This window comes from Alosa alosa, chromosome 7, assembly GCF_017589495.1.
Source record: "Alosa alosa isolate M-15738 ecotype Scorff River chromosome 7, AALO_Geno_1.1, whole genome shotgun sequence".
Taxonomy (NCBI): domain Eukaryota; kingdom Metazoa; phylum Chordata; class Actinopteri; order Clupeiformes; family Clupeidae; genus Alosa; species Alosa alosa.
This window is the reverse complement of record NC_063195.1, coordinates 34,610,963-34,636,629: the sequence shown is the minus strand read 5'-3', so window position 1 is coordinate 34,636,629 and position 25,667 is coordinate 34,610,963. Positions and strand designations below refer to the sequence as shown.

Genomic DNA, 25,667 nt, shown 5'->3' with positions numbered 1-25,667 from the left:
TCTGCGCAAAAGCAGACACGCAGACAGACACCACACAAATCACACATGCGCAGACACATTCCCTGTGTAGACTCCAACAACCCGGCGAGACACAAAGGAGGTATCCGCTGATTTTCTCAAGGCCATTCAGACAGCCGCATCACCCTCAATTACACTTGTCTCCTCCAAAACGTTGACATCTGGAGCCCCGCAGAAGCTTAGGCTGTGTGTGTGTGTGTGTGTGAGAGAGAGAGAGAGAGAGAGAGAGAGAAAGAACAAGAGTGTGTGTGTGTGTGTGAAAGAGAGAGGGAGAGAGAGAGCTGTTACGCAGAGCAGCACACAGCGAGCGCAGCCACTGAACTTTCCCTCCGTAAATTAGCGCTTGGTCAGAGGTTACGGCTCCCCAAGACCCTTTTCGGCCGTAATCTCAGCTGAGCCGCAGGGCTGCGACAGCGTCCTACACACACACATGGTCAAATAAACTGCATACAGGTGTTTCTAAGGCTTGTTATTGAGGTCTGAAGTTTAACCATGACTGATGTGGACAAGTGAAATCTCTATCAGTGCATAAACACAGTGAGAAGCTGCTCGCCCTGAGCAACGCTTGGCACACCAGCCTGTGGTCTGGGGAGGAGATGTGTAGAAGGGCTGAGGACTCGGCTGGGGTGGGGCCCTGTCTGTCAGGCTATTCAGGAGGAGCTTCGGTGGGGCTTTTGATAAAGATCCAGCCCCACGTATGTGAGTGAGTGAGAAAAGAGGGAGGGAGAGAGAGAGGGAAAGAGAGAGAGAGAGAAAAAAGTATTTCCACCCACCTAACAAGCTGGCAAGCCGAGGAGCATTCATAAACAGCAGCCCAGGCCAGACAGGGGCTTAGACAGAGCAGCAGAGCTCAGTGAAGAAGGTACGGAGGAGAAGGACCAAGGAGGAGCTCTACACAGAACACACACTCACTGACTGAGTGAGAGACTGAGTGAAGGAGACGGTGACTCACGGAGGAACAGAAGAGAACTTGAGGACCAGGATTTGCCACAGCATCCAGCCCCAGCTGAAGGACCAGCAGTGTGAATGGATGCCCTCTGCAGTCTCAGTGGCCTGGACCCCCTTTGGGTGAGTACACCTTCTCCAGCAAGAACATGATCTTACTGTCTGGAAGATGTGAATAGTTTCATATAGCTTCACTCTATGATTCTGGTTTGGAGGATGATTTTCATAACACATATGGAGATAATATTAATATAATAATACAAATGTTCTTAATTCACCAGTATCCAAGAAGTACCCAATGTATTCATAGAAATTATATACATGAATTTCTAAATATCATGTCTAGAAATGTCTCATGAAATTCACCTTTATTATTCCTCAGTAAATAATATTGTACCATGTGATACTTGCACCTGTAAGTACACTGTAATGACACTTCAGGAAAGTAGCTTACAGTTTTTGTTAGACTCACTGTAAACATTGACCTATTTTTTTGAAACATCCAAATATCTTGAATACAATGAGCATCCAACTTAATTCAGTAAGACATATTAGTGCCCCAAATCTACTGATGCACATGTACAAATAAATGAGCCTATCAAAGAAAAGAAGAATAGTTGTCCGCACACTGCAATCTCCCAAAAGAGCTAAATTTATTGAGTTAAAAACATAACACAACGTTTCGACCCAGCAGGGTCTTCATCAGGCAGGCCAGGACTTTTATGGGCTTTTCCCAAATCACAAAAGTAATGTCAAAGCATCAGTATGGTCGCAGATATCACCCATCAGGCAAGTGTTATTTAAATAAACTCCTGGTGTACCTACACACTTTTCAATGCCTCGTTTTATGAGTAAAGAACATACTGTAGAAGTTTCGTACCATTCAGGGCATTATTAGTGGGGTAATTTACGAGATAAAAGTTGGTTCCATTACGCCTGCAGAAACTCATTAGTTTCTGACAGCGCTACTCGACCAGGGTTCGACCAAGGGAAAACAGGTTCTGGGAGGGTGTTTGGCTCGGGGTCATGGTGCAAAGGACCCTAGGGTGAGATTACTCCGAACCATCGTTTTAACAGGTCCAATTACGCACTCTTGTGTACCTTTGTAGCCACAAGGTCACCTCAGCCAAATGTAAGTATCCTACAACACAACAAAATCCTACAACACACCATGGTGCAAGAACTGTACGGTAGCTTAGTAGGCCTGTCCAAGTTGTTAAATATAGGCTACACTGAAAGTCTATTTGAGCTAGTTGGTATGGATCTCACACCTGCAATTGACCGCGCAGCTAGTAGCTTACTTCTATAGCCAAAGTGTTGTTGTTGTCTCGCAAGGCGTCGTGCTAGACTGTTTGTGGTCGTTTATCCCCTTCCCTCGGGTGTCTGGCGGTTAGTCTGCCCTCCGTCAGACGCTTCCTCCTCTCGTTACCACCATCTAATTACACCCTCTCCTCATCCTGACTGCTACGTCGCGCACAATCGCACAGTCGACAAACAGCGAGGAAGTGCGCCGGACAGACGGCCCAGTGTCCCTGTGTAATAGGGATAATGCCTGCGTTTATTTTTTTCCTCAGTCTTGATGCAATCTGACATCCATGCATGTGTCAGCACTTGGAAAGTTTATGGACGGGTACTACCAGTTAGAAAAGTGCTGGCTTATGACTTAGCTTATTGAAAAAAAGAAGAGCTTATTAGACGCCTGTGCTGTTGAGTAATTGCGGTTTCATTTTCAGTTTCCAAGGTTTGTCCAATATGTGTGGTCCAGAGGTCACATTTTCAGGTTTAAGAAGTGCCCAACAACCTTACTCATAAAAACAAATCTGACTGTTAGGTAAACTGTGAAATTCAGTGTGGTCAAGCCCAAGGACATTTCAGGTTTGATGCTGAGAGTAGTGAGCTAGCAACCTAAGCCAAATGTCTTACTCAGAGGTGGCCATGCCAGATCCGTCATCATCACTCACTGCAAATGTTAGTGCAAGAATGATTTCTAATTGTCATAATCATGGCTAATAAATAAGTTATGTTTATTCATATTCATGTTTATATTTCATAGGACTGGAACACAACATGGTACACCCCTCACCCTGACCTGACACAGTGCTTCCAGAACACAATGCTGGTCTGGATCCCGTGTATCTACCTTTGGGTGTGCGCCCCCTTCTACTGCCTCCATCTGTACTGCCATGACTGCGGGCGTATTCCAGTCTCGGTCCTCTGCAGCGCAAAACTGGTGAGCCAGACCGCAGGAACAGAGAACTGCACTCATTAATGTTATACTAGACCATCATGTGTGCACGTCTAACTGGCCTAGCTTCTATAAAGCAGTACAACAGAATGTGAAAAACCTAATGCACATGGCAGGCTTAGTGGCCTATTTCATGCATCAGTGCTCAGCAGAAAAGTCACAGGGAAAAGGTCTGTGGTTTAGAGGGTTGTCAAGTGATAAGGGTTTACAATTGTAAAGACTACAATACCCTGAAAAAAGAAGTGGACTGCAGTTAAGACATAATCACAAAGGTATTCTAACTATAACATGACAGAACATGTTTAGTAGATAATTTTACTTTACTATTTTACTGCACTACTGTAAGGTAATTGATAGCTACACAAACTCATGAGGATCTGGTTGCCAATTAACGGACTGATCTCCTTCCGTCTTCCTGTATGTTTCTTGTTTCCATGCAGCTACTGGGCTTCTTTCTGGCATCGTTTGGTTTCGTGGAGTTCTTTTACATTCTGCTGATGAAGAACCAGGAGATCCAACATCACATGGTCTTCCTGCTCAACCCCATCATTCGTAGCATGACTGTGGTAATGTTCTCCCCCACATTTCACTTACAAAACAAAACTCCTGTTATCAGTAGAATCTGAACAAGAAAGTTTTCTTGTTATCAAATGCACATGGGCTACTATCATGTTCATTATCCAAATGTTTGTGAAAGTAGCTGATGCCACATGGCCTATGTGTGAAAAGCCCAGTAATAGTCACATAACCCTATCATCATCAGGAGCACTCTCTGAAATGGGTAACATAAGAAAGCCAGGCTCACAACCGCCTTTCCCATCTCATATGTCGCTTTTTGGACCATTGCCATCAAACAACCATCCAGTCCATGAGTCAATTTTCCTCTACACAAAATTTCTTAGAGAATTGCATAATGGTAGTTTTAACGCCGTGTGACGGCCACTACTGTATGTTTACACAGCCACGAGGACTGACTGACTGTGCCACTGTGGCGCATGTTTGGGGAGTGGCCAGGATGGGAGTGGGAACTAGGCTAGTATGTCTGCTGCAGCAGCCCACAGCCCCATAAACTGCCCCGCAATTCATCCTCGTCCCCGAGCTCCAGCCGACGGCCTGCATAGACACATTCTCCCTGACCAGACCCCGAATCCCCCCTGCGGTAACCTCAGACGCTTAAGTCAATATCAGCAACACTTACAGGTCATAACAGTCTATCTGAATCAAAGCCTGTAATTGTACCCCAATGATGGCCCTGGCCTGTTCTATCTCAAAATCAGACCTGTGTCTAAAACCGACTCAGGATAGGCAAAAGGGAAATAACCTGCTTGAGTTGAGGTTAGTTAACTGGGCACTGGCAGACGTAAACAAACACAGATATTACGAAAATATTCCCTTCCGTGGTCCAACACCTCCCACTGATACCGCAGCTGGTTTTCCTTGCGTAAGACTGGTCCCTTATGTAAGTCCGACTAACCGACAGCAAACATGCAGAGGTCCTTCAACCAAAGTGTTGACTAGCTGCCGGGCCCTGCCCCCATATTCGAATTAGAAGTGCGCGATCAGCCTCTAGAATGGCCTCTTTCCTTCCTCCATAGGGAGGTACTGAGTGAGGCCGAGGCAGCACGCAGAGGGCACTGACGTAACGGCTCAAGTTCCGAAAAGGCTCACAGCTTCCCCCCTGTAATTACTAGGTGGGAAATGGGTTTTAGGGCTTAAGTAATACTTTAACTTCCACCCACCTCCCAGATGTTTCGTTTTCTATGAAAGCGCTGGAGCAGTGGAGTCGGATCAAAGTTCGATATGAAAACCAACATGTTCCACTTGTGCCTTTCTGTGCGAATGGCACGGAGTTCAATCCAGCTTAAATGCATAATGATGTTTTATACCATTTCGACTGGCCCTTGCACTTGCACTACTTCCTTTGCACAAAATCCTGGAGGTGGTTGTGGTTTTGATGTCTCATCTCTGAGCAGCTCGGATGCTCCCATTAAACCTACTCAAACCCTGTTTTTCCCCTGCCAGTGAGCTGACATGACAAATGATGTCTCATGCAACTAAAAGTAGAGCTGAAATGGATATGAATCCAACTTAACTGTGTATGTGAGACAGACAGGGGTGACCCCCCCCCCCAGGCTGGAACTGTCTGGATCTGACGCGAGTTGCAAACTTGTTTTCCTTCACAGGATGAGGAGACTGGGTAATTAGGGGGACTGTGGCACTGGCAAAAGGGCACGCGCTGTATCTGGTGTTTTATGAGGGACGGCAGTCGAGAGCAGCAGATGCCATGGCAGATGGGGAAATCCCAATTTAACATCTGTCTGCAAACACTGGCACAGCCAAATGCATGAGATCCTTTATGAGCAACAAGATCTCACTCATATTGTGCTGTTGATTAAATCAGCATCACTGAACTACCATTGCTGAAGGAATGCCAAAGAATGTGAACACATTGACTGGGCTGAGTAAATGCCTTAACATGGATGGGTCTGGAAGTATATATTTTTACAGTTTTCTTTGAACAGCAGGAGATGAATAGCTCCTTCATGGTGTAGCATGTAGCATTGTAGTGTACATGCTGATGAGCAGATTTTTCGTACACAGCAATCCAAGTCTTTTTGGATAGCGGCATCTGCTAAGTATTGATATAAAAGCGGTGTGGACAGTGAGGCCTATATGTATGGAATGTGCGTCTGACCTCAGCTTTGTCCACGTCCAGGTGCTAGCTGTCTGCATCGTCCAGTGGGAGCGCATGAGAGGCTGCCGCTCCTCCATCTTCCTCTTCCTCTTCTGGCTGCTGGCCGTGGTGTGCTCGCTGGTGCCCCTGCGGGCCAAGATCCAGCTGGCCATGGAGGAGGTGAGAGAAATGACACTGACACAGACCCCCCGATCTGGGGCACGCATCTCACACCACACGCCCAAAACTCACAACGCTGAGACTATCACTTCAACTTTGGGTCTCTTAGTACCACCTTTGCAAGAGTGTTTCTTTGTTGTCACATAACAAGTATATACATACCATAATACAAGTACTCTGATAGAGATTACAAGTTATTAAAGCATTATCATGGTCTGATATGTGATGCCTCATGCCAAATGATGACATTGCACACACTACATTCTCATGGGTAGGTCATACCAAAACACATTTTGCATGCTTTGTGAAAATATGGAAAAGTAATTCACATGAAGTCATGTAAAATTGTATGTCTTGATATAGACTGAATTGTTCTCACAAACGCAAAAGAATGTTATAGCTGTGTCCAGATGTAGTATGAAGAAAATATCGAGCAGCAGGAAATTTGTAAAAAGTTATTGCAACACACAAGGAGAGGTTTCTTGTTGACCTATTTCCCCAAATATTCAGCTCTCATTTTTAGCATTTTTTCACCTTCGCCTGTGAAAAGCTGACTTTTCAGGAGTTATATCTGCAGAGCTATAACTCTGAGCCAGCTTTGCAATGACCTATTTTTTTCACCCACTCAAAACCAACTGACCCTCTTTTGTTCTGTGGTGAGCATGCACTTCCAGTCCTTGGCATGGGAATGCATTGTGGATAGGATGTTTACTACGATTTTACAGATGTCTGGCTGTGGCATGATGGGCAGCAGTTCATAGAGTCTGCCTGGGGTAAACATAGCCCTGAATGCCAACATTCTGCTATATGCGCAAACTAACATATAAGCAGCATATGCTGGGCGAGGATTGGCTAATATTGGTCACAGGCTCCTGTCCAACCAGCAAAAGGACTCAGCCCCACAACCACAACCTTACGATTTCCAGATATGGCCTATAGCGTGACTGGGAAGCTTTTTACTATTCTTCTCATGCGTAATACATTTATTTAAAGAGGGCCATTAAAGACTTTGGTTTTCACCATGATTTGTCTTAACTGTTCAAAATAAGCTTTATGGTTCCATTAATGCGGGATCAGAGTCCTACCCAGCGTGCACCAGTCCCCAGTGGGTGATGATGGCCATGTAGGAAATGGGGAAGCCCTTAAAGGACCTCGGAACAGAGCGGAGTGCTGTAGGCGTTGGCAGCCAGTCATTGTGGTGCCTACACATCATTTATTTATAATTTACATAATTGTATTTGTAACAAACAAAAAGGTCATTATATATAACACAGAAAATACAGAGGTATCCGTAAGTCCCTTTGGACCAAAATGTCAGCTAAATGCATGAACATAAACATACATAACAGAGATAATATTTACTTAAGGCAGAGTAAGTGGTTGTATGAGAGAGTAAGTGGTTGCATGTGAAAGTGGTTTCATGTGTGCGATGCCATGGCAATGGGAGATCTTTTGGGAGATGTGTGGCTAGCGATTGGGAACATGGTCTCATCTGATGATGGGAAATCCCACAGTGTGGTATCTTGCTGTGGTGTACACATGAGATTTTTCCTGTTGGTATGCCACCAAACCTCTATGTCATCTCTCCTCCTCCCCTAATTAATGGCCTTGTTCCCCTTCTGGCATCTTCTCACAAATCATTTCATCATCATTCATCAAAACATCAATGTATAGTGTATCGAAATAATTTTATGTAACTGGAGTCACTACCACATTCTATGCACCATATTTGTTATTACATGTATACGGTTACAGTATCATTACATGCTTTGTACGTTGTCGTCCACTTTAATTTGTGAATGATATGTATTGCAGGGCTTGTCACCAGACTTTGTGCGGTACCTGGCCTTCTTCTCCTACTTTGCCCTGCAGTTGGCCCAGCTGGTCCTCAGCTGTTTTTCTGACCAGAGGCCTCGTGGTAAAGAGTCCCATGAAAAGGTGAGAGGACTCGACTGGACTCTGGGTCTCAGCTCTGACCTCAGCAGAAGCACACAGAATGCTCTACTCTGTCTGTCATTGTTTTAATATGGGATAACTAGAGAGAGGTTTTGAAGGCAGAAAAATGCAGTGGTTGAAATTGACGCACCTCACATATGTACTGATGTGGAGGTTTATTATACCTTAATGAATAGACCTCCTTTAAAAACCAGACATGAGACAGATTCTTTCTGGAAAATACAGTTACAGTACAGGCTTTGCCTAGATATTTCCTTTCTATCCAAGGGCAACATTTCTTCTCAGATGACTCATGATATTCTTGGCCATAACTGGTGTCTTCTCTGACCACTACATCTATCTCAGTCTCCCATGTGAATCAGCCCACGCACAGTATATCAATGTAAACCTCACACATGCATTACAGAGTCAGTTTCCTACACAAATGGAGTCATGAATCAGCGCTGTAACACTGCCTTGTGACGCAACATATCCGGCGGAAAACAGGAAAACAAGCGTTATGAAAAAAAAAAACGAGCCAAATGTTGCTCAGTGTGTGTTTGCCGACTGCCATGAGGTCGGAATGGGTGGAAGCCACAGACGGGAGCCCCACCCATGGTCCACTCTTGGCCCAGTCACTTCCTGGGCTGTTATTCCAGTGCGGGGTGGGATCTCCGGTGTGGGGGCGAGTCTGGGAGAGGGGCGGGGGGGGCTGGGGGGGGCTAGGACGCTGTGGTCTAGTAGGCGGTGACGTGTCATCAGTAAGTCATGCGGAGCCCACTCATGAGCACAGAGTTCTTCATGGACAGAGCGCCTCTGAGTGTCTGCACACTTTATACCCCACCACCTCACGCACTGATCCAGCATGGGAGAGGGATTTTAAAAGCTATGTTTAGGTTGTGCTTTATCATATAACTATACTGTATGGCACAATTCAAACTGTCAGTTGATGTAAATGCAAAAGAATATCTATTAGAGAACTTCATTACAGTCTTGAACTGAAGGGTGGTAAGACATACACAGGAAGACTGCGGACTTGAAGTAGGAGTATTGTAAAGAGGTTGAGGACTTGCTCAATGCTGTGAGGTCAGGCAGTTCATGGAGTCTTTTGAAATAACATCCAAAGCCTGTAATAGTCCACTTAAGAGAGAGCATCCCAATGAGCATCCTCATTTAGACAAACATGGGCTTATTCTAGTCCTCCGGTGTCATAACCAAAATATTTGTCCTTTTACAGAACCCATGTCCGGTTGGCGATGCATCTTTTCTGTCCAAGGGACTCTTCTGGTGGTTCAGTGGGTAAGAGATTTTTTCAAAGTTGTTCCCCCGTAAACTCTGTGTAAGATGAATCCATTGATGGCAGCCAGCAGAAATGGAAAATGTTCTTATTTCTGTTTGTATGTGTGTTTGCTTATTCACTCACAAGGCTTGTGGTCAAGGGTTATCGGACTCCACTGCAGGCAGAGGATCTGTGGTCTTTACGTGAGGAGGACACCTCCAACAAGATCATCTCCAACTTACAGGAAGAGTGGACTTCAGTATGCAGCAAGCTCCAACAGTAAGACACCATCGCTACCAGAGACATTCACACACATATGTAGAAAGAAAGTACTAACTTTGGCATGGTCACCAACAGATACAGAGACAGAGTTGGAAGCACTGTGAGTTTGTGCTGTGAAAATAGGTCAGTGTAAATATTATATGGCAGAATGTTGTTAAAAATGTCACCACCCCACCAACAGCATATGCTTTTCAGTCCTTGCTTTGCTAAAGCTCACTGGTAATAAAAATTGTGACATTTTGGCACACTGGTATTTAAAGGCAATGCCTGTCTAGTTGCTGTTGCTGCCTTAACCATTAAACAGCAAGTAATCAAATCCCCAGTCAAACGACACTGGCCACAGCCTTAAGGCAGAAAACAGGTCAGATGGGTCCATTTGAGCTTTAGGTTGCTGAACACAAGATGCCTGTGATATTTGTTAGCATGTTAAATCACTTAAGCTTTGAAGTTTTGTTGTTAAGTTCCATGAGATCATGTAAAGCACTGACATGTCCGAGGTCTGCCCATGGAGTTGCAGTAATATCCTTTACGGCCGAACAGAGCTCCACCATGTTAGATTTGCAGGCACAGTGGCGTACACAGAATGATATAAAATATTTTCCCCCAGGATTGTCTTGTTTTCTGTTTTGAATTAGAGTGTGTATTGTGAGGTACGTGAGCAGTGTGTGTGAGGCTGACGTCTGTCTGTCCCTGTGTCGCTAGGCAGGAGAAGAGCGTGAGTGCCAGCGCAGCCCTGGGCTCCAGGCTGCCGGAACAGGCCCAGCTCCTGCACAAGCTGAAGAAGGAGCAGAGCTCAGGCTTCTGCCTGCTGCGCACACTCGCCCGCAACTTCGGGCCCTACTTCCTGACGGGCACTCTGTGCCTGGTCATCCACGATGCCTTCATGTTCTCCATTCCACAGGTGCTCAGGTGAGAGGCCTACAACACCTACAAGATCACAAACTATTTGTCTTTTTAGCCTCTTCAGATGATTTGTTGTTGTAAATGACAAATGATATGAGACCGCAATATCTGTCCAGATGAAGTCTGAAGAAAACAGTCAGTCCAGAACTTCCAAACAGAAAATAGTGAGTCCTTCACTGAAACCCTAGTAGCACCAGGAAGTTATGTTGACAGATACAGTATCTGTCAAAATGAAGCAACTAATTGAACTAGATTATTGCATAAGAAAGTCTAAGAAAAGCTTGACAGTCCTGGCCAGTCTCTACTGAGACACAACCATCAGGCCCTGCAGCTGCAGGCTGTATGTGTGTTGGCAGCCAGACCGTGGAGGCTGTGGTCAGACTGGCTCGCCGCAGCAAGCAGCCGGCCAACAGTGTCAGGGTCCTGCTCAGCCCCAAGAGGACCAGGAGCTCAGGAGCTCTGGTGTGTGTGGCCCATGCTGCATCCCACTGTTGACCTGCTACAGGACACAGCTCTGTTGACAATGCAGTGAAAGTTGTGGTGGCTGGGTGGCTGAATGCCTCATGTCAAATGGCTTCATGGAGGAAGCCATGTCTGAGTCCTGCAGCTTAAAGTAGAGACAGATGGAGTAGGCTCCCATTCATAGGCCTTTCTCCCTGTACTGGAATCCATTACCTGTGAATTATTAGGTGACACATATTTAAGGAGGTGTTTTGTCATGGAACTATGGTAACTACTTATGGCCCAAGCCATTAAGCATTTCTCAAGAATCTTAGGATTATGAATAAAACATGTTCCCTAAACTCTAAATGACTTCAATAGCACATATTTCCACATAACATTTCAGTTAACTGTTACAATGTCTTAATGGCAAAGTTGACTTCACCAGTGTACCATAACTCCAGCATATCTCTCTCTCTCTGTCTCTGTCACTCTGCCCCCCCTCTCTCTGCCCTCATAGTTTGCTGTTGGGCTTCATAAATGAGACGGACGCCCCTCTGTGGAAAGGCTACCTCTATGCATGTCTCATGTTCATGCTGTCTTGCCTGCAGTCACTCTTTAACCACCAGTACATGTACTCCTGCTTCACTGTGGGCATGCGAGTGAAGACTGCTGTCATGGGCTTGGTCTACAGAAAGGTGTGTCTTCAGAGCCCTGTCAACCAATGTAGTGAACACATGTTTTTGCAGTTCTTTCTGGACTGAATTCCAAAAATATATTCAGTTGAAATTACTGCAGATTGTAACTGCTGTTTGCTACTTAGTGTGCATCCCGTAACTTCTTGTCTGTGTACTGGTTTGCTTTTCAGTCTCTGATCATAAGCAGTGCGTCTCGCCGCACGTGCACAGTGGGAGAGATTGTGAACCTGGTGTCTGCTGATACCCAGAAGCTGATGGACTTTGTGGTGTACTTCAATGCTGTCTGGTTGGCTCCCATCGAGATCACTCTCTGCCTCTTCTTCCTCTGGCAGGTATGGACCACTGAGTTGTTAGCGTGTCCTATAATACCCTCTAAATGTATGTATTTATGTTACGTAATGTCATAATACCCTCTAAATGTATGTATTTATGTGACATAATGTAACGACTAATGATTCTGTCTACTCAGCACCTGGGCCCTTCAGCTCTGGCTGGCATTGCTACAGTCATCCTAATCTTCCCCGTCAACGGATTCATTGCCAAACACAGGAGCAAACTGCAGGTACAGTATGATTGGCATAGAAGCTTTCAAGCTCAGTGGGTTACTGTCCTTGGCTCCTGCCAAATTCTACAGAGCATTAGACGCCTGACCGTTGGTCAGTGTTCCACAGCTGGTTTAGATGAGAGGGCAGGGAGGTGTGGGCGTGCGGGCTGAGTACAGGCTGGGTCATCCCTTTAATGTTCTTCATGTTGTTGAGATGACACAAAACCACAATAGAAAAAAGGGACAGTAAAAGTTAAATATTTTTCATTTCTTTTGGAAAGGAGGCATGTTTTGTCCCTGACCTGACATGATTGAAGCACTTCTCGACTAGAGAACATCTCATCTGTGGTCGCGGTTTTATAGCTGTTGGCCTGTCTGTGATGCTAAAACTCTGACTAATACTGTACAAATATTTTGTCCCTGTTTTACTGTTAATAGCACATTGTCTTCTGAGTTACTAGAGGCCGTTACAGGAGAAAAGAAGAAGAGAAATGCTCCACAGAACATTCCTGAAGGATGTCTGTGGGCTGCCCATCTCCTCTCTCTAAATCTCAACATGTTTTGATAACTCTGTAGGAGATGCAAATGAAGTACATGGATGGACGAATCAAGTTAATGAATGAGATTCTCAATGGAATCAAGATCCTGAAGTTCTACGCCTGGGAGAAGGCCTTCCTGGAGCAGGTGCTGGGCTACAGGGAGAAGGAGCTGAACGCCCTGAAGAAGTCCCAGGTGCTCTACTCCATCTCCATAGCCTCCTTCAACTCCTCCTCCTTCCTGGTACGTACTGTGAGACTGAAATGGAATTACCTGTGTACATAAGACAAAGGGGGCTTAGGGCGCTCAGGGGACTTCAGATAATTCCTTGCTCAGGTGCTCTTCTGCAACGGGTGAAGTGAGAATCTGTACCTTTATTCATATTTTGAAGTTGCCAGAAATGATTGTCCAACACCATAGTGATAAATAATTTTGCATAAATAATTTGTACATTTATTTTGTACTTACTTGTACTAAAATTGAAATGTATATCCCCTAATCCTAAATTATTGTTTTGTCCCTCCCTGCTTAGATTGCATTTGCCATGTTTGGAGTGTATGTCATGATCGATGATAAGAACGTGCTGGATGCCCAGAAGGTCTTTGTGTCCATGGCACTGATCAACATTCTCAAGACACCACTGAGCCAGCTGCCCTTTGCCATGAGCACCACAATGCAGGTACCACTCTCCCTCAGACAACATGCCCTGCACTGGACTTTCCCTCCGCAGGGACAAGGTCCCCACACCCAAGCAAGCACATTCATGAATGAAGGCCAAACCTCACACTAACACGCCTAGCTCACACTGTGTGAAGGAGATCCTCACTACGGAGTCCATTCATAAACTCAAGAAAGAATAACTTTCCCTTTCATAACAAATTCTTCTGTCCTTTTCTTCTTTTAGTTTGGTTTTAGTTAAAAGTACAACTGTATTGTATGCAAGTCTGACTAAAATAGAGAATCATGTATTTAATAAATGTATTTCTGTTTTAGGCCATCGTGTCACTGAAGCGATTGGGAAAATTTCTTTGCCAAGAAGAACTGCAGTCAGACAGTGTGGTCCGGGAGCCTTTCAAATCAGGTGAGCGACCTTTCTGAGGTAGCTTAAGTACAGCTCTAGTAACAACTCGCCATACAAAATCACTTTGTCTGGTTTCACACAGAACGATTAAATGAATGGAGATGAGACAGAGAGAGAATGTGTTGTTTACATCTGTTGAATTCCACAGTTACATGCTGGTATGTTTTCACATCCTGAGTGCAGTGACTAAGACTGAGAGCAATTAGAGTGCCACTCATACGCCACTGCACAGGTCTCATGAGATATAATGCTTGTGCTTGAAGTGGAACACAAACATGTTCAGCCCCCACCCCACAACCACACTCACTCACTCTCACTCACACACACACACACACACACACACACACACACACACACACACACACACACACACACACACACACACACACACACACACACACACACACACACACACACCTCAGAATCTGTCAACACGTCCTCTAGCACCTCATAAAATTGAATCATAGTAATTTTCCAAAATGCAGCTAATTTGATGTCATGTCATTACGGAGCAAAAACAATTTAGCAACTAAATGTTATTTTTGAACTGAAACTCTCAATGCTGTGAAAGAACCACTTACAGTTGTTATGTTTTATATATTGGTTAAAACTCACACATAGTTCAAAGTACATTAATTTATGATTTATAGCGACTGAGTGAAAATTCTTTCCCTGTATTTTCAGATGAAGAAGGTGTCATCATTGACAATGGGACTTTCTCTTGGTCTAAAGACAGCACTCCTTGTCTAAGAAGGTATGCTAGTGATGATGCCATAAGCAGAACTATACGCAACATATGAACGTATAAAGATATGGATGAGCTATGCAACATATGAATGTATAAAGATGTGGATGAACTATACGCAACATATGAATGTATAAAGATATGAATGAACTATGCAACATATGAATGTATAAAGATATGGAGGAGCTATGCAGCATATGAATGTATAAAGATATGGATGAGCTATGCAACATATGAATGTATAAAGATATGGATGAGCTATGCAACATATGAACGTATAAAGATATGGATGAGCTATGCAACATATGAACGTATAAAGATATGGATGATCTATGCAACATATGAATGTATAAAGATATGGATAAACTATATCAGCCTCGTTCTCTGTTTGAATCCCTTCCTTTTCTTCTGTTCGCAGGATTAATGTTCGAGTTCCCTGTGGCTCTCTGGTTGCAGTAGTGGGCCATGTTGGTAGTGGGAAGTCCTCACTTTTGTCTGCCATGCTTGGGGACACAGAAAGGAGAAGTGGTTCTGTCTCTGTTAAGGTGAGAAAACCTTTATACACCATGACCTAAAACCTTGAGAATGCCCTTAAATAAACAACATGTAACTCCTTATAACGATATTATACATTCATGCATTGTTCAGAACACATTTCTTGTGTATATGAAAGGGTATATGAGATTCAAATTTTTAAAGACCTCATCCTTTGTTGCTCTCAGGGCTCTGTAGCATATGTTCCTCAGCAAGCTTGGATCCAGAACGCAACCCTGCATGACAACATCCTGTTTGGCCTGGAGAAGAGAAAGAGCTGGTACCAGCGGGTGCTGGAGGCCTGCGCCCTGCTGCCTGACCTGGACATCCTGCCTGCTGGAGACGCAACTGAGATCGGGGAGAAGGTGAGGTCCTCAGGATCACACACAGCTGCGTGCACTTCACCTTTCACTGTCAGGACAGCTGGTCCAACAGATGTTTGTCTTTTTCTTCTCTAGGGCCTGAACCTTTCAGGTGGGCAGAAGCAGCGAGTGAGTCTGGCACGTGCCGTCTACAGGAAAGCGGATATTTACCTCCTAGATGACCCCCTGTCTGCTGTGGATGCACATGTGGGCCAGCACATATTTGACAAGGTCATCGGACCTAAGGGCGTGCTCAGAGACAAGGTACACTACGCACTCATTTACACCTGTATGTGTCTAGTGTTAAACCTCTCTGGTGTACACGCTACTAAAGTACCATGTTAATCGATGATTCTCTTTGCAGACACGTGTGCTGGTGACCCACGGAATGGGCTTTCTGCCTCAAGCTGACCTCATCTTAGTCCTGGTAGACGGGGAGATTACAGAGAGCGGCTCATATCAGGAGCTCCTGAGTCGGAAAGGAGCCTTTGCCGACTTCATCCGTAACTTTGCCACCACAGAAAGGAAAGAAAGCACCACGCAAAAGGGTAATTCATTTGTTCCTCTGTGTTCTCTGATATGTGCTCTCTCTACAGAGTGCTCGGGAGACTAAACGTATTATTTTAAGGCACTGAGGATAATCAAATGAATTCTTGCTCTAGGATCAAGGAAGTCCATCTCTCGTTTGAGTGTGACTGACTTCATGCCATTTTCAAGAGATCTTTCACAAGAGCAGCTCATCGGGTATGGACGCAAGCGACCAGGCCACTTCTGTTCACTGGAATTATAAATAAAACAAATCTCAACATGAGTATTCCTCCGGCTGGTAGAACATTTGACTAACATGGTGATCCTCAAACCTCTTCTTCTCCTCAGCGGTGACAGGAACAGTGTCATAATACAGAACATGGAGCAGATGGCAGATTCAGACCCTGAGCCGATGCCAGAGGACCTGGGGAAGCTAACTGAGGCTGACCAGGCCCGCACCGGCAGGGTAAGTTCAATTCCCATGCTATACCATGAGAGCTTATCAGGCAAGCTATAACAAGCACAATGCTCTTGTTACTCAGGCATGAGGTGGTTCTGCCAGAGACCACCAAATGTGCCAAAAGGCTTTCAAGCCTCAACATGGTGACCTTAAAGACTACTTCAGTGTCTGTTCATGTGTTGACCACACTGTTCTGTGTCTGGTTGCAGGTGAAGTTGGAGATGTACATGGAGTACTTCCGGACCATTGGCCTGGCGTTCATTCTGCCCGTGGTGTTCCTGTACGTCTTCCAGCAGGCCGCCTCTCTGTCCTACAGCTACTGGCTGAGCATGTGGGCCGACGAGCCCGTGGTGAACGGCACGCAGGTCAACACAGACATGAAGCTGGCAGTCTACGGGGCCCTGGGCTTCGCTCAAGGTAAGAAAGATACTTTTATGTGTGGATTAATCAGGGCAGTTGATTAGAAGATGTCATTTATGAATAATGAGTTAAGATGGGTACAACTTTTCAAAAAATGTCAAACCTAACTGTTGGGTATATTCTAGAAATGAATTAATATACGTTTTGTACATATTTTGACATTCTGTTTACCATCAGCTTCTTCCTGTAACACTGACAGTTTTGTGATTTGTTTTTTAAGGGATTGGTATCTTTGGGACCACTGTGGCGATCTCTGTGGGGGGCATCATTGCTTCTCGCCACCTGCACATGGACCTCCTGAACAATGTGCTCCACTCCCCAATGTCCTTCTTTGAAACCACACCCAGCGGCAACCTCCTGAACCGCTTCGCTAAAGAGATCGACGCCATCGACTGCATGATTCCAGAGGGCCTGAAGATGATGCTGAACTACTTCTTCAAGCTGATGGAGGTCTGCATCATTGTGCTGTTGGCGACTCCCTTCGCTGCTGTGATCATCTTGCCCTTGGCGATTCTGTACGCCTTTGTGCAGGTATGTTCTGGCCTCCATTTTGAGATATATGAGTCTTTCTAAGATTAGCCAGATAAACTGATATTGGTGTTGAAGTAGGGGCAGGTTCTCCCAATTCTGCTGACACAGATGTTGAGTGAAACCATGGTGGCTATGGCTGGAAAACCTTTTGTGGCTCTTTGGGTTTGACTAAAACTGGTGGGTTTTCTTTTTGTCTTCTTTTGCGGCAAAAGAGTTTCTACGTGGCCACATCCTGCCAGCTGCGTCGACTGGAGGCAGTCAGTCGCTCGCCCATCTACACCCACTTCAACGAGACGGTCCAGGGTGCGAGCGTCATCCGTGCCTTTGGCGAGCAGTCCCGCTTCATCCAGCAGGCCAACCACAGGGTGGACCTCAATCAGACAGCCTACTTTCCTCGCTTCGTGGCCACCAGGTTAGAAAACACAAATGATCCCAGAGCAATCACCAAGTCACCAAAATCCAAAGCCTTCATCTGACACTGCTAAGACCATTTCTTTGTTATTACCATCAGCTTTTTATGAGATGGTGGTATTGCCCTCCTCCTTAAGTAAACGGGCTATTTTAGTACATTTTGTGAGCAGAATGATTAAAGTGTCGTGACTGATTTGTGTTTCTTCCACAGGTGGCTTGCAGTGAACCTTGAGTTCCTTGGCAATGGGGTTGTCTTAGCAGCCGCAATTCTGTCTGTGATGGGAAAGGACACCCTAAGCCCTGGTATTGTCGGTCTGGCTGTATCACATTCCCTTCAGGTAAGCATACTTTGGTGAACACACAGTAAAACCAAAAGAGAGTAGTGAAACACAGTCAACAATAGAAACCTTGTTCCTTTTCCCGTTCTCAGAGGAATTTACTGTCTAACCTCAGTTCAGAGAGCTGCCCTCTCTTGCCTCTGATTCCTATTATTCTTGGTTTCTCAATTTGTGGTCACCCCTGTTCTAAACAAATGCTGTGGAAAGACAAAATCTTTATGAATCTTTTGTTACACAACATGGTTGCATAAAAACTTGCAAAACCAAAACCAAGCCACAAAGTATAACTGACATTTCAAACTTGATGCTGATCCATGTGTTACAGGTGACAGCTATACTCAGCTGGATTGTACGGTCTTGGACAGATGTGGAAAACAACATTGTGTCAGTGGAGAGAGTGAAGGAATATGCCGACACAGCAAAAGAGGTGAGCGTACCTTTAATGACCCCTGGTCAGATGTGGTCTTCATTCATTTAGCAGCCATAAACCTTCTTCCATCAATATGTAAAAAATATCACTGCTATACATAACATGCTAAAGCCTTATTTTTGTAACACCACTGTCATAACACCATGAAAAATATTTATCAAATTTCAGGCACCTTGGACGGTTGAGGGCAGCTCCTTACCCCTGGCCTGGCCAGAGAGCGGGACGATAGAATTCCATGAGTACGGCCTCCAGTACCGCAAAGGCCTGGAGTGGGCGCTGAAGGGCATTTCGGTGGACATCCAGAAGAGGGAGAAGGTCAGTAGAACCGCGCAGCTGCGGTTTCATAATAACATATCAAAAGGCAGTGAATTTTAAACTGTAACTTCAGCGCCTCAATTCCAACTCAAGTTCAATTCCTCCTACTTCCTCTTCTATTTTAGATTGGAATTGTTGGACGGACAGGAGCGGGGAAGTCCTCTTTGGCGCTGGGAATCTTCCGGATTCTGGAGGCAGCCAAAGGAAAGATCTTCATCGATGGGGTCAACATCGCAGAGATCGGCCTTCATGACCTGAGATCCCGTATCACCATCATCCCACAGGTATTGTTGTTGTTATACTCGGTAATTATTGGAATTTATTGTCGAGACAGCTCTTTTGCCCCTGAGCAATGATCCTGAGCCTCACCTGATTCTGTAGGTATCCAGCAATGTCAGCAGTGAATTATATGCTTAATAAAGTTGGAGATGAGAAGACCTACTCACAAATACCTTCAGTTACCAAGTCAGTTATTGGGACAGTTATCATATATTCTTGCCAAATCACTGCTGCAGTGCATAATGCAAAGAAAGCTTTTCAGGAAAACACTGGCAGTAGCATCATTTCATCAGTGATTGTTTCAAACAAATGAACTTCAGTCATCATCAGCACATCTGTAATGACCATGTGTAATTCCTCCCTCTTCAGGATCCTGTGCTGTTCTCCGGCTCCCTCCGAATGAACCTGGACCCTTTTGATGCCTATTCTGATGAGGAGGTGTGGAGTGCCCTCGAACTGGCTCACCTCAAGAATTTTGTGTCTGGACTGCCAGACAAGCTCAACTATGAGTGTTCCGAGGGAGGCGAGAACCTCAGGTAAGACAACATGCTGCACCTACCGCTGATTCTTCTGGAATCGATTAATAGCAACTGCCTGCCATATTATTGTAGATTATACAACAATTGGCTTCTATGGAACTATTTATTTGTTTCTGATTGGCCGAGTGACGTTCCATGAGTTGGAATATCCCTGGACATTTCAACTCAGACTCAGCACAGCTAATAATAAATCACTCCGCGATACAATGCGAAGATTTGACACCCAGCTCTCCACTTTTTCAAGCAATGGGTTACTCCTTAGCAAACCACATCTGTGGATTACGCCACACAGTCAACTCAATGTAAGTAAGATAAACGAGGATGCTAATTGTTCTCAGCATTGCCAGCATTGTGTATAATATGATTGTCACTTGGAGGAGACTTGTAGATAACTAACGTTAGCATAATTAGCTAACCGCTGCTAACGTGCTAGCATCGTCCGCAGGCAGTGCACAGTAGTGTAACATTTATTCACTATACATTAATAAAGTTGAGTGGTTCTGCAATGTAGACTATGTTTCCGTTTTTTTGCAGTACCATGTCCCTTACATGACATGGCCCAGTGTCCTTGTAACAAGCATGCAGCAAACCTAGATATGAATGTGATTTCCACATTTCTTTCAAGAAGACATGTAAACCACAAAGACCCGTAACGAGGGGTCTGGAATGTTGGTTACCTAGCAACCAAGACGCTGTCTCTTGAAAAGGGAACTATTTTTTGATGCGTAAGAACGATGTCGAAATTAACATTTTTAAACAATAATGGGGTGTTTTCAGATTATTTCGTTTGTGGTAGAATTGTTGTATAAAAGCAATATAGCACTCGTGATCGTGGGATTGGTCATGGATATTCCCACGGCTGTTGTTGCCTGCGCCACTCGGCCTCGTGGCTACGTCCGAACAACACCCGTGGGAATATCCATGACCAACCCCACTCTCACTCGTGCTATATTGCTTAAATGGAACTCGAAAGTAAATAACAAGTGAAAAAAAAAAAAAGATTTTATTTCAGCTATGGTTTGGTGAATGTCATGCTAAGTATTTCATCAGAATGTTAAGGAGTTGTCTGCTGTTTGTTCTATCACACAGTCTTGGACAGCGGCAGCTGGTGTGCTTGGCACGGGCTCTTCTGCGCAAAACCAAAGTTCTCGTCCTGGACGAGGCCACAGCAGCGGTCGATCTTGAGACGGACACCCTGATCCAGTCCACTATCCGCAGCCAGTTTGAGGACTGCACGGTGTTGACCATCGCCCACCGTCTCAACACCATCATGGACTACACAAAGTAAGGGACTGTCAAAAACCTTTGATCAATACAGGATCTGTTTTGAAAAGTGTAGGTAGAGTTGGTGTTCCACAAATGATGAAGCATTACATAAAATTAAAATAAATCTGACTAATAGCTGTCTGTGGAACATGTGGAACAATGCATATTTGAAAATTTCAGCTTGACTCTTGCTGAACCTATGGTACAATGTTTTTCCCTGTCTTTTTCCAGAATCATTGTCATGGACAAGGGAAACATCAAAGAGATGGACTCCCCAGCAAACCTCATCTCAAAACGAGGCCACTTCTTCAGAATGTGCAGAGAAGCCGGGCTTGCATAACTTGTCCTCTCCGGCCCCAGAGAAATTGGAAGGCCCTGTTCAGATGACAGACTTTTTGCCTCAACAAAGACTAGTGCCAGACCAAAGAATTGACTTTGCAGGCTGTGGTCGTGCCAAGTTTAAATTGAACCTTTTACTCAGGTTGAAGAGGGTGCTCAAGAGCACACTGATGCACACTTAATTTAGCATGTGAAGCTGCAGCTTTTTTTAGTCCTCCATTTCTGTGGTGGGTCTCACTAATGCTCACATAGAAAGGTGGGGAAGGATAAGATGAAGACAGGTACTGTAAGCATCGCAATAGTTCTCATGCAGGATTTTCACAAACTTGTAAATAGTTGTTTATACTTCAGAGAGATACAGCTGAGCTGCGACGACTCCAAAAGAATTCAAAGTATTGATGAATGTGAATAATAATAAAAAGTAAAATTTGTTTTACATAAGCCTTACTTATAGAGCGATGAAGCATTTCATGAAGACCATACATTCCATAGATTGGAGTATAGAAGCCTGCCTGACAACTCTGTTTCTGTAGATTCACAAGATCTTGTGATAAGAGAAACTGGGACAAATATGTTTACTGACATACTGCCTCACTGACCTAGAAAAGACTTTTGAGCCTGACTCTCCAACCAACCATTTAGTATTTTATGGGAAAGGCGTGTAGAGATGCCAAGTATGTTGTGGTGTTCTTCAAGTATGTTGTGTGTGTATCTTTATTATTTTCAGAAAAGTAAACACATAAAATGTTTGACTGGGGTGGAAAGGTTGGCAAACTAATCTCCTGAATTTACAATCAGACTTTATTTTTTTTTTAAAAAGAACAGAAAAAAGCATGTTTTAACAAGAGTGAGAGGCTGTTGCAGATATACCACAGTCATTCAAACAGACTTGATGAGAAACAGAAGTATTACATATATTGTAAACTTCAAACTATTTGCAGTATTTCTTTATTTGTAACTTGTTTGTTGTCTAAAGTTCTATATTGTTCAGTAACTAGTTGTAGGCCTACAACACAGACTATGGAATGGGAGATTGATTGTCAGTCTTATTGTTAAAGACTACACAATATTTTGTAATATAGTTCAAACGGAAATGCCTTTTATATACCATAAAGCTCTGGGTTGTATTTTATTTATACTTTTTGGAATATATTTAATCTGTACATTTCCTCATGTTTATATTTTTAATAATCTGGGGAACAAATAAACATTTTGGAAATATTTTGTGAATTAAGGTGTTTTTTTATATATAATGGGCTTAATCTGATATGCATAATATAATTGCCTAGTGTCTGGCTTTTGATCATTTATTTTGATTAGTTTACTGGGAGATAGACCTTGCTCCAGAACAGGCTAATCAATGATAATCTATTTGTGGAACTACAGATTAGACTAAGTTAGTAGAGCAACAGACAGGATATTTTGAAGGACTGAACTCGCCAATTTGACGGCCTTTGACGACAATTTGATGGCCTATAATAAACAATGCGATTGGGCCCAGAGTCATCCACTAGGTGGCTAGGTGACCTGACCCACACTTGTGTTGTGTCTGGAAGTTGAAGTGTGGAGGAGACTAGCTGCTACAGCTACAGCAAAGGGAGCAGCTTCTTTGCTAATCCTCTCTACTCTTTCAGAGTTTAATAACAAAAAAACAACTGTTATAATGGCTTCAATTACAGAGTTAAAATGCGGTGAGTATAACCTAGTAACAAGTATTTCGTGTGTCACTTAAGTATTTAACGTTAAGTTACAAGAGCTACTACGCTAACGTAGTTTCTATGGTCAAAGCTAGCTTGCTAGTTAGGAAGGAGCTGAGAGTTGCAACTCTTTATGAAGCGAGGTTGACGTTACTGGCTTGTCAAGGTAACTCCAGGAGTAATCACTGGTTTCTAAAAACAGTGGATCAAGTATCTTTGCTATCAAAAGCGACATGTTGTTTTGGGATCAGTGGTTTCTCCTCCTGAAGTTAACGTTAACTGGAAAATCCATGCTATGTTGCTGAAGATGTTAACGTTACCTGGCAACGGAGATGAAACTGAAAGGTTAATTTTAGCTTTGGGCTAGCTCATATCTACCAAACATGCGTTAACATTAGGGCTGTCACTTTTGTGAAAAAATCCTGTTCGATTCTTGAGACATAATTGTTCATTGAATCGATTGTAAAATCGATTTTTCATGTCTAAAGACGTTTTAATTTTCAACACCAAATATAGGACAATCCACGAACAACTAACAGGCATTAGGACGAACGTAAAGGGGGCGCTTGAAGACGCACAATGGCGTGAAGTTTCGTGCACAATGACAAACAGGAATGCAACATTCTCGAAAAACAATAAGCAGAGTGGACTGCCATAACATCAGTGAAAAACATTACTGCAGGCTTCAACGTGGCTGCGTTTACAATTAGAAATGTCAAACAAATTTCGCCTACGTAGAACTCACGACTGCACAGTTTGCATACCGCTTTGTCCTTCTCCATAGTCTGATATACCCAAACCCCGAAGTGCTTCCATATCGAACTCCTCAAGTTATTAGGGCCTATCACTCGTATCTCTCATGTCGCACAGGTTGATCGCGTTGTCCTCAATTTTTTGGCAAAAACCAGCAGCACAGCAGCCGATTGAAAAAGCTGTTTCCGGTGCGTAAAATTGGTGGGAATTTTCTTTTTAGCTTTCGCAATGCTTACTGCACTTCGGAATTCTTTGTTATTTTTCTGCTTGTTCCTGAGTTTTGTTACATCTATCTTTTTCATTTGTTTAATTCGTTTAAAATTAATAGTGTACATATTTGGTTAAAATCGATTCCCTATTTTAGTTTTCGAAACTTGTGTTGGTTGGTCCAATCGATTGTGCAATTGATTTTCGAACGTAAAGTGACAGCCCTAGTTAACATTAGACGTCAAATTGTTTCAAGCGCTCAGGGAAACTCTTGAAGCTCGTGGAGTATTGGGACAGCTGAAAGCGAGGATTCGAGCAGAGGTGTTCAGTGCTTTGGACGACCAGAGTGAACCACGGCCTCCACTGTCACATGAAAATCTTCTTATCAATGAGCTCATCCGCGAGTATTTGGAATTCAACAAGTATCACTACACAGCTTCAGTACTGACGGCAGGTAACTAAACTTTTTTTGCCAGACAATTTATCTGTGCATGGCATGCAACAACAAAAGAGTCTCAGAACCGAGTAGGCCTACTGCGTGACGACGTAAGCTGAAATTAATTTGTAGTGGCAAATTAGTTGTTAAATATTAATACAGCCTTTATGAATTTACAGAATCCGGTCAGCCTGAAGTTCCTTTAGATAGGCAGTTTGTGGCAAATGAACTGAACGTTGTAGAGGACCCAAGTGCAAGGACATTGTAAGTAGGATATATCCATACCTTGACCTCCATGCGTCTATGTTGACACAAATTTCTTATAGGCCCAAACTCTTCCTCCTAAGGCCTAGCTCTACTCATGAAGTCCCACATTTGTTTTCCCATAGGCCGCTTCTCTATGGCTTGCTGTCACATTTCCTTCAAAGTGGAGAGACTAAGGACAAACTGTTTCTCAGAAACGCTGCCCCCTTGACCTCACAAAAGCCAAACACCAAAGACTGCTGAATTGTACATGTATTGAGGCCAGTTGTTGACTGAAATCTCAGGCCTGTGTATTATGGTAAGACCACAACCTATTAGGGTTGACTCTTGACACCAACCATGTTAAAATGTATGTTTGCACTGGCACTAGCCACTACAGCTGGGGTAAGAATACTTACCAGGATGGTGCTTTTCTCTCAGAATATTCCGAGTTTGAGCCATGTGCTGAAATTATTCTGTATATAACAGGTGACACACTTGTGTATATTTCATGTTTTCAGTGCCTACTATTATGAATAAAAAATGTAAACAGTTAGGATCACTCAAAATAGATAACAGTCTCTGTCCCAGTAATATTTTGGGGGATAATTATAAGTAATGAGCTGTCTGCAAAAAGTTTCTTCTGTTACCAGAATATTTAATTTTGGATTGGAGTTTGTAGAGGAAATGGCCCACACATTAATTCATTCACTGATTACTGTGGAGAAAAGTGCCCTCTATAATGATGCAGCGTTAATACGCTGGATCCTTTCAGATATAACCAATCCTTTTTTTACCGTCTTTTTCATCCGTGGATGTGTGTATAAAAACTGATCCTAAATATATTCAAGAGTTGGTAAGAGAAGAAAGTGGATCTTAAAAGCAGGCATAGGTCTAAATAGCAGCACTGTGCTTTACTGATAAATGTTCCATGAATGTTTAACCTGTTTTTTCTACACTGTAAACATTCCATTTGTTACCATAGATCTTTACTCACATGTAAGATTTGGCCTGCTGATCCTGTCTTGGAATAGATGAATTGCACTTTCTTCAGTAAATGTCAGATAATCAC

The 25,667-nt window shown here is 43.7% G+C and overlaps 2 protein-coding genes across 2 annotated transcripts; both read left to right on the top strand.

Moving 5' to 3' along the window:
* The first annotated feature begins 1,044 nt into the window (after positions 1-1,044).
* abcc6a (ATP-binding cassette, sub-family C (CFTR/MRP), member 6a) lies at positions 1,045-22,462 on the top strand. The gene is made up of 31 exons (XM_048247853.1): positions 1,045-1,086; positions 3,017-3,193; positions 3,649-3,774; positions 5,925-6,062; positions 7,878-8,000; positions 9,235-9,296; positions 9,424-9,555; positions 10,261-10,467; positions 11,423-11,600; positions 11,771-11,932; positions 12,070-12,162; positions 12,721-12,924; positions 13,214-13,360; positions 13,675-13,762; positions 14,447-14,516; positions 14,926-15,052; positions 15,230-15,406; positions 15,500-15,667; positions 15,768-15,951; positions 16,066-16,147; positions 16,280-16,397; positions 16,601-16,808; positions 17,032-17,342; positions 17,555-17,754; positions 17,965-18,091; positions 18,417-18,518; positions 18,690-18,836; positions 18,962-19,120; positions 19,485-19,651; positions 20,744-20,938; positions 21,152-22,462. The coding sequence occupies exons 1-31, from the start codon at positions 1,045-1,047 to the stop codon at positions 21,258-21,260; spliced, it is 4,530 nt and encodes a 1,509-aa protein (XP_048103810.1). The 3' UTR covers positions 21,261-22,462.
* Positions 22,463-22,785: 323 nt separating this feature from the next.
* On the top strand, positions 22,786-25,667 carry cep20 (centrosomal protein 20). The gene is made up of 4 exons (XM_048249410.1): positions 22,786-22,950; positions 24,173-24,370; positions 24,532-24,616; positions 24,742-25,667. The coding sequence occupies exons 1-4, from the start codon at positions 22,923-22,925 to the stop codon at positions 24,857-24,859; spliced, it is 429 nt and encodes a 142-aa protein (XP_048105367.1). The 5' UTR covers positions 22,786-22,922; the 3' UTR covers positions 24,860-25,667.